The sequence below is a fragment of the Mytilus galloprovincialis genome, chromosome 6 (assembly GCF_965363235.1).
Source record: "Mytilus galloprovincialis chromosome 6, xbMytGall1.hap1.1, whole genome shotgun sequence".
Taxonomy (NCBI): domain Eukaryota; kingdom Metazoa; phylum Mollusca; class Bivalvia; order Mytilida; family Mytilidae; genus Mytilus; species Mytilus galloprovincialis.
In genome coordinates this window covers 72,606,256-72,616,372 of record NC_134843.1, presented here as the reverse complement: position 1 = coordinate 72,616,372, position 10,117 = coordinate 72,606,256, and the positions used below count along the sequence as shown (strand labels likewise).

Sequence of the window (10,117 nt, the reverse complement as noted above, 5' to 3'; positions counted from 1 at the left end):
ATAAATCTTGTTTTTCAACCAATATCTTCAATTCATATAATAATATTTGATCAATAAACTTAATAATATTAAAAATTTCTAAAATGAAAACCTTTAATCATCTTGTTTTCAATGAAGGCAACGTTAAAACTATTTGAAAGGGTTCGACTTTAAAATAAATTATCGGTTTTATATATTGTACAATACTACCTGATTATGATGGTGAAGTGTATTTTTTTTTATAAATAGCAAGTACAAAAAAACAACCTTACATAAAAGGTGGCCAATTTTCTTTTTTGTTCCTTTCAAATTGTTTTTTCTCCTCCTCTTCTTTCAGTTTTTGTGCGGCTTCTTCGCGTTTTTTCCTTTCGGCTTCTTCTTTTCTCTTTATCCTATCAGATTCTTCTTGTTGTCTTTGTCTTTCAGCTTCTTCTGCTTGCTTTTTCCTATCAGCTTCAATTGCGTCTTTCAGTTTTTTCTGTGTCTTTTCCTCTTCTGCTTGTCGTTTTTTTCTTTCAGCTTCCTTTTCGTCATTTATTTTTTTTTCAATTTTTTGTTCTTCATTTTTCATTATATTTATTTTGATGATTTGATTAGCCTTTTCTTTTTTTTCGGCTTCCTCTCGTTCTTCCTTTCTCTTCTGTTCTTCTTCTAATGCTTCCTTCATTTTTCTCACCTCTTGGTATGAATCTTTTTTTCGCTGACACTCAATTTGTCGTTTTTTGAAAGCAATCGTTTTATTATACTCTTCAGCATGTTCCTGTTCTTCTTTTTGCCGTTTTTCTTCTTCTTTTTTCTGTTTATATTCTTTAGATCTACGTTCATTATCTGCTTTACATTTTTTTTCTTTTTCTTTCTTAGCTTGTATTAGTTCTTTTTGTCTTCTCTCCTCAAGTTCTTTTTGTCTCTTGTTTTCGTCTTCTTGTTTTTTCTCTTCTTCTTCTTTTAATCGTAGTTTTTCTTCTTCCTCTTTTTTTCGTCTAATCTCCTCTTCTATCATTTTCCTTTTTTCTAATTCTTCTTGTTCTTTTTTCTTTTGTTCTTTCTCTTTTTCCTCTCGTTCCTTTTTCCTTTTTTCTAATTCTTCCCTTTTTCTATTTGCAATCTCTATTTCGTCTTTTCTTCGTTTTTCATCTTCTTCTTTTCTTCTCCTTTCAGTTTCTTCTTGCTCTTTTCGTCTTTTCTCTTCTTCTTCTTTTTTCTTCTTTTCAATTTCCTCTTGTTCTTTGCGTTCTTGATGTCTTTTCTCCTCCTCTTCACGTTGTTTTTCATCAATTATTTTCTGTTCCTCGCGTCGCTTTCGTTCAGCTTCTTCTTCTTCAAGCCTTTTCACTGCATTATGCCAATCATTTAAAAGTTGACTGATATCTTTAATTTCTTTTGCGGTATCTGGATTTGCTTCACTCATTATTGCTGGTATAATCTCTTCTAATTTTTTTACACAGTCAAGTAAGTCCATTAGCTGTTTTTCAAGATCATTTTGCATCTTAAGTGTAGCAACGTCATCCTTATTAGAATACCCCCTTTGAAAATATCAGTTTGTTATTACTACTTAGATTATAAGTATTTTCAAAATTTCTTTTGTATGTTTATATGATGTGTCCTAAATCGTTCAACATCCAATTTTCTAATTGAATGTTTGAGTTTCGTATAGACTTATGCGATATGTTATTAATTAATCATCTATTTATGTACATGTCCATTGTGTCAATTTAGATACTTTCCAAAAAGAATGAGTATGTTATATGAAGATGTGTCTTGTTTTCCTACTTGGATTAATATTTAAATAAGTGATCAAAAATTAAATAAAAAATATACCAAGTTCAAAGGGAAATTCATTTCAAAGTCATTTATTAAATGGCAAAATCTTAGGCTTAAAAAAATGCAAGTGTAAACACCTGTAATAACTATCATATTCCTGACTTGTAATACACTAGTGCTCAAACAGGACATTGTGGTTTATATTGTTCTATAGCTAGCTTAAGTTCTCATCAGTATGAAATCAACATTAAATTCAATCACTATGACAACAATATGTGGGCAAAATAAATAGTAATAAAAAGTAACTAGAGGCTATAAAGAGCCTGTGTCGCTCACCTTGGTCTATTTTCATATCTTATACGAAGGACAAAGATTGACTCATGACAATAATGGAAAAATTCTCCAAAAAACAAACAAAATAATATTATGTCCAAATGGAATAAGTATATTCCAAAAAAACATTTAAGGTGTATTCGTTTAGACAAGTGAGCTAATCGATTTTTAAAACCAGTTTATGAATTATCGGCAAGTCGCCATCTTGAAAACTAATGACCACCAATATCTAATTACTGGAAAGTCCTTGTACCCAGAATACCATGTTCGTTCAAGTTAATCAATGTCAAAATAGCTTGGTTGATATTATTTTAAAAAGTTATTTACAAGATATCATAATTTTGTAGTGGGTTAAATATTTACCCTTCAAGGCATTAGTCAGGATTTAGAGCTGTAAAGAACAGAAGATTGTACATCGGTATTAGCTCGTCGTTAAATTTACATTTTTTCTCTGAGATATAAGTATCAAGTATTTGAAGCATGTCTGTTTTAATAATGTTATAGTAGTCTCAATAAGTGGAAAAAGGTCCGGAGATACTCTTTTATTTTGTTTATTTTTGAGTTGTAACCAAACTGGACACACGTTCAAAGATGTATTCCGAAGGCTTCATAACTACCAGGGTAGTGTCAAATTGACACATTAGGGTATTCTAACGGTCGTCTTCTTGACAGGCTTAATTGTTTAATACACAATATACGAGGTACATGAATCACGTGAGTGATCGCGAGTGAACCAGGTAGGCACAGGTAAAATCTATAAATATACAATACTTATATACCTATATGGAGTTATTTTCTTTCAGAACGACAGGTCATTCTTTTTCAGAATCAACCCGGACGATACCATGTTTCAATGATATACGCTCCATGGCATGTACGATGAATTTTAATGTATACTTTCATAAAATAAATCCAGATTTAACATATTCGTGTGTAAGATTTTGAAAATCTTATTGAGTCAAACTGAATAGGTTGTTTGATTTTTAGTTGCTTGCTTAACGTCCAGTGGCAAATATGTTCAGAACGATACACACTAAATAGGAAATCAAACTGTGACCTACATGTATTTATATTCGTCTTCGTGTCAGTTCTTAACTTTTTAAAATGTATGTATACCTTTAACTCTATCAAATGATCAACTAATAAGATAATCTTATATTCTATTGAATAACATTAACGTGACTCACGAAAGGGTCGGGTTCGGAGGGTATATAATTATATCCTGATTATCTTTTAATAAAATGTATTGCTATTCAAAAGACAAACTTTCTGAATTTTTCATTCGATTCAAGTAAAATTGTTAAAAAAAATAACCACTTTTCCGCGATAGAAAATAGAAAAAAACCATAACCCTTTCCCCTTTTCCATAAGCTAAGTACTTACAATGTGTCTTGTATTTGTCATACACCGTTATCGGATTGTAACATTGTGTCTTACTTCATGCTGTTAAAGTGATATTTTTATTGTGTATGGAGAATAATTTTTAAAAGGTTTATATCTAAATTATTTAGTGAGTTTTATTTCACTTTGTAAATGAGCCGCGGGGCGTATTAAAACCTGAACGCATTAGAAAGGAATATCCCACTTTAGAGTTGTCGGTAAAATAGGACATGTAGGATACTAAGTTTTACAAATCTTTATAAAATTCATATTTTTTTGACGGTATATAAGTCAGATAATGCATATTTTAAGGTTTTTCTTGACGTAGAACACACCGCAGGGTATCATGATTGTTCAAAGAAAGACCTCCCTCCGGTCGGTCTTTCATTTGATCAATCCTGACACCCCTCGGTGTGTTCTACGACAAGAAAAACCTTAAAAGATGCATTATCTATAACAGATAAACTGTCCGGGATATACAGCCTGTGTATAATAGTTCTCAGAGGTATCAGTAATATAATTGTGTACGCCAGACGCGCGTTTAGTCTACATTAGACTCACCAGTGACGCTCAAAATATTTATCAAGCCGAGCAAGTACGAAGTGGAAGAGCATTGATGATAAAAAATTCCGAAATGATGTGCCAAATACGGCTTATGTTATCTTTTCCTGGGATAAAACAATCTTTAATTTTTTAGATAAATTTAATGTTTTGTAAACAGTAAATTCATAAAAATGACCACATAATTGATATTCATGTAACACCGAAGTGCTGACTACTGGGCTAATGATACCGTGGGGGACGAAACGTCACCTAGCAGTGGCATCGACCCAGTGGTGTAATTAGTTATCAAAGGTACCAGGATTATAATTTAGCGCGTTTTGTCTACATAAGACTCATCAGTGACGCTTAAATCAACATATTTATCAAGCCAAAACAAGTACGAAATTGAAAAGCATTGAGAATCAAAAATTCCAACTGTGTTCAAATTGTTGCCAGCAGTTGCGGACTTATCTTTCAGTTTCTTTTTTTCGAAATGTTAAACAAATATCCACCAGTCTAATTACAGAACTACTTGCAGATTATTGTTCAGAATGTACAAAAATGAAGCTGGGACAATTCGGAAAAGAAATGTATTATGAATTTAGGGTAGGACAGGAAATATCCAAGACTTGTAACACTTGTGGTAACACAATTTAAGAACGATTACAAGAACTGGTATAGTTCTAGCCCTTATCCACATGTTATCTATTTTCAATTGTTCTTTTATGTATGTTTCATCAGCTATTCTTTTGTTTTTTTTCTATATTTTTTGGTCCAGTCAAATATAATCAGTACAGTTTCGCAATGAATGCCTTTTTATGATTGTTCATTCATTTAACATGTGAAATAAAAATATCAATTTGTAATCGCAGACTATACAAATGCAGAATACATTGTGTAGCCAGATTTGTTTTCGTCTATCGAGACACATGAGATAAGAGAACTAGAAAACAAAAAGTCATATAAAAAACAAGAACGAAGCTCAAATCAAAGGTAGAAAAAAATATGTGAGTTAAAATTAATCTCCAGTGTATTGGAAATAAATGTATGTGTTTTACAGTATAGCTCTTTCCATTATCCAAATGATATCAGATAATCTACATTATTTTATAAGAGTAACCCTTTTGACCTCACTAAAATTTGAGACTATGTGTTATAGTAGTCTCATCTAAAATCTTATACAAAACGCTAGAAATAAAATGTAATACAGGTACACCTTGCATTTGGTAATGGCTTTCAAATGCCAAGATTTTAAGTGTTCCTGTACTGTTTCTGTCTGTTTGTAAAAACCACAAATATATGATAAGAGTGTATATCATTTCATTCTGACAACGGAATTTATTTTCCAGACTATAACCTGTTCATTTCAAAGTTTAGTAAGTTTTGAATTTAAATAAAATGATAATTAAATAATTCCACTGCTATTCTCCTAAATTTGTCAACACATTGAACATCTATTTTAAATTTGTGTATTAAATAAACGCGACCTCCTGTCTTATAATCCACTGATCCGAATAGTTAGAGGTGTCACCGAATAGAAGTTCCTTTATAATGTAAGTTCCAAAAGGAACAAATATTCTGGAATATTATTTCCACAGAATGAATATTACAGTATATGTTCCTAACGGAATACATAGTATAGACTATGTAGAATATTTGTTCCAACAGGAATAGATATAATGACCATATTCATAACAAAGTATCCATTAGATCTTCAGTTAGGGGGAACAAATATACGTTGACAGAGGCAATGCTAATTACCGATCTGCAAATAACATTTGACCTTTTTACAAACCTTCCACGAATATTGGAAGAGAATAATACACACATTGTATACACGTAGTAATAGCGTGGATAGTAATAGGTGTATAAGCGAAAACCTGTAAATTGTCTTAAAGGGGCACTGGCTGTCAAATTCATGTTCACTGTTTCCTATCAAATTATTTGATTTATAACATGTAAAACAATCATCCAAACTATAAAAAGTCTAAATAAAACAACAAACAAGGCACAGGAAATAAAATACATAGTTTCATTTCGTGTTTACGTGAGTCTAGACGCCATATGATTATTTATTGAGTTGACCTCTATAGTCATCTGATGACCATATATAAATATAAATATAGATATAAATAGATTAAGCAAACATGTGCTGATGAATTAATTAAGGTCTTTCAATTTCATATTACAAATAAAAAATGAATGTTTATCGTCTTTTTAACCTGTATTATAATGTTTATTTGTGAATCGAATCACTCAATACAATGGTTTACCTTTGTTTAAATTTAAATGTTGACACTCTCTTCCTTAATAACTTTACACATAAAACTCACGTATTATCCATCTTAAGCTAAGGGGTTAAATTAAAGTTCACATGAATGCGGATTCAATGAGGTGAAATTATTTCCTTGCAAGTGAATAATTCCTAATCGAAATTTTTTTTGCTTACTAGTATTTTGACATAATTGAACTTTATTGGCTACTAAAAAGGAATTGTTTTTAATTATTTCTATTCCATTACTGATTGAGCCAAAAACAGTATCTTAGGTTTTTCATATATCTCTTAGCTAGTGCCCCATTTAAAGTTTAAGTTATATACTTTCATTTATTCATTCTATCAGTTTTAAAAAGCATATATTTAAGCCAAAAACAATAATATTAATTTCTTGTGCTACAAAAATAAATCGAAATATATACGGCCAATATAGAAAATTTATCTCATGAATTTGTACAACTGCACGTCTGTGCGATTTATTTTCTTATTATCGGAGTGTTATCAGATATAGCATTAGACATCGGCGCGCTTACGATAACGTTAAACTATGATTAGAGACTAAGAATTTTAAGGATTGTAATTTAAATCCCGGCATGCAAAACAAAGAGAAAACATCAGTACCTATAATAGGCAGTAAGTAATATATTTTCTTTAATTATTGAATTTCTCCTTTATTACTGCACATATAATGATACAACTGTGTGAATATATATTTAACGACACAATGAACATATTTAAACCATAAGAAAAAAACGCAAATTTTCCCTTTAAAATATTTTGTTAAAATTTACAAAATGTAAAAAATTTATAAAAAAGTGAAAAATTATTTATAAAAGAGGGACGAAAGATACCAAAAGGACAGTCATAAAAATAAGGATTAAATCTAAAATAAACTGACAACGCAACGGCTAAAAATGAAAAAGACAAACAGACAATCAATTAAATTATAGTACACACGACACAACATATAGAACTAAAGAATACCAACACAAACCCCACCACAAACTGGGGGTGATCTCAGGTGCTCCGGAAGGGTTAGCAGATCAGGCTCCACATGTGGCACCCGTTGTGTTGCTTATGTGATAACAAATTCGGCAAATAGTCTAATTCAGTAGGTCACATTCATAAAAGAAAAGAGGATTGTACAAAATGTAGTTACGACGTAAGGAACAAATCCGATATCATTTGTAAAACGGTTATTCCATAATGGCCAACCAACTCGTGATGGCGTCCATAAAATCTTAATTTGCGAAATGTGATACCCACAAACATAAATGCATTGGGAGTAAAAAGTAAATAATCATCCAAACAAAGGCACACAGAATTTATATAATCAGAGCAAACAAGCAAAAACATTGGACAAGAAATAAAACAAAAACAAAATACCACAGCACAAAAACTCAACGACTTGATTCACAAGAAACGTGCGACGCCAAATGAACACTTCCAAACGTGAAAACAAACAATACACACACAAAAACCACAATAACATGCAACCAAGTAAAAAAGTGAAATATCTTCAAGGAAACTAGAAAACTGAAAGACCAAACCACAAACGCGTAAACATTATTTAATCGAGTGGTGATATTAACAATTTTCTAATTCTATTTCTGAAATTAATTCTAACATACATTTGATTTTGAAACCCTGTTACCTGTATGCCAGCATTACCCAATGTGAAATTATAAAGTTGTCTTGTTGTCTTCCTATGTGACGAATAAATTTTCGGACGTCAAGACACGTGAAGCACTGAATGTGTTTTTATTTCTTAGATGTTTTTTTTAAATTAGTAACATGGTGATGACTGATGTACCTATTTTGACAATTTCACTTGTTAAGTCTGTTTAGTTCACGCATCGTTCTTAATATTACGGAATTTTATGATAAAATTGAGAATGGAAATGGGGAATGTGTCAAAGAGACAACAACCCGACCAAATAAAAAAACAACAGCAGAAGGTCACCAACAGGTCAGTGATAATTAACGCCATACTAATTTCCAAATTTTACACAAGAAACTAAAATTAAAATAATACAAGACTAACAAAGGCCAGAGGCTCCTGACTTGGGACAGGCGCAAAAATGCGGCGGGGTTAAACATGTTTGTGAGATCTCAACCCTCCCCCTATGACTCTAACCAATGTAGAAAAGTAAACGCATAACAATACGCACATTAAAATTCAGTTCAAGAGAAGACCGTACAAAGTAAGAGGATTACCGCTATAAAACTAGGTTCATTTTCTACATTAAACAAATGTTGTCCATTCGTTTTTGATGTGTTTTGTCATTTGATTTTTCCAAGTGATTATGGACTTTCCGAATTTATTTTTCTCGGACTTCATGAGTCGATTTTACAAAAAATAATAAAACTAAGATTGATCTTAAGTCACAAATTCAGTATACATGTACTTACGACCAATCTCAGTCGTAGGTTTTATTTGTGAAATCAACTCCAGTATTTTTGTGATTTTACCTTTTCGATATCAAATGGCAAAATAAAGCTACAAATAATATCGCATAAGAGTCATGCGTTACAGTTACAGGGTAGAAAAAATACGTTTCTAAGGTAAAACATTATTTTTACGACGTCAAATTGTTACAAATCGGGAAAAGATGCATTTGTCGACTAATGTTTATCATTCAAACTGGTTTAACTTTTAAACGAGTTCATGAACTCGTCATGTTTTGAAATGACATTCTGTTTCATTGCACATGACGATGATTTGTACCAAATTTCAAGAAAAAGTCAATGAGGCATTTGATTTTAAATTTGAAAGACAGCAAACAATGACGTATCTTTTTACACTCGTGAACATTTTATAAATTTTAGTCATTTCTAAACAAAATATTTCATAAATCTATAGAATACTTATATATAACAGAACTTAAAGATAATGTTAAAAAACTGGATTGTATTAATATTTTAAAACAAAGAAGTTAATCGTTTCTGTCGGAAGGTGCACGCTTTTTGGGGAAATATCAGAAATGATGTCCTAATTTTACTCAACATGTGACAGATGAAGTACATGTATATTTTTATTATGTATTTGATTTGAGGAGGTACAAAATAGCATATATATCTGAACGGAAAACAATTCTCACAGTCAGTATATATAAAAAAGAATTTGTGGTATGATTGCCAATTAGAAAACTTTCCACAAGAGACCAATAGTACAAAGAAATAAACAAATATAGGTCACCGTACGGCCTTCAACAATGAACCAAGCCGATACCGCATAGTCAGCTATAAAAGGCTCCGAAATGACAATATAAAATAATCCAAACGAGAAAAAATAACGACCTATTTTATGTTTAAACTATGAACAAAAACAAATATGTAACATATAAAGAACGACAACCACTGCATTACATACTCTTGAATTGAGACAGGCACATACATACAGAATGTTGCGGGGTTAAACATGTTTACGGGATCCAACCCTTCCCATACCTTGGACAGCGGTATAACAGTACATCATGTGAACATATGATAATCCGTCAAAAAGGGCTTAACTCATCAGATGGATAAAAATACAATTTGACGTGAACGGATATGCCATTAAAAGCGGACACTGAACATGTTATAAATATTACTTGTTTCCAAAATATTTACCTTTTATCTGATCCTGTATTCCTGTGCTCTAAAACATCAAGTCATATTTATTATCTTTGGATAACATAACCGACAACAATTTCAGTTTTTAAATGTGTAACATGTGTTAAAAAGAGTTTGGTCAACTTTGTTTATTGATATATATATGTAAAATATATACAGTTGATATCGTTCGCTTAAAAATAACTTTGATGAATAGACTATTTTGAAGAAAAAAATTACAATATTTAGAAA

General features: G+C 31.1%; 1 protein-coding gene across 1 annotated transcript; it reads right to left on the bottom strand.

Moving 5' to 3' along the window:
• Positions 1-218: 218 nt before the first annotated feature.
• On the bottom strand, positions 219-9,907 carry LOC143078487 (uncharacterized). Its single transcript, XM_076253347.1, has 3 exons — positions 9,884-9,907; positions 656-1,502; positions 219-538 (listed from the first exon to the last, which is right to left on the bottom strand). Exons 2-3 carry the CDS (start codon positions 1,463-1,465, stop codon positions 248-250), a joined length of 1,101 nt encoding a protein of 366 aa, XP_076109462.1. The 5' UTR covers positions 1,466-1,502; positions 9,884-9,907; the 3' UTR covers positions 219-247.
• Between the last annotated feature and the right edge of the window lie 210 nt (positions 9,908-10,117).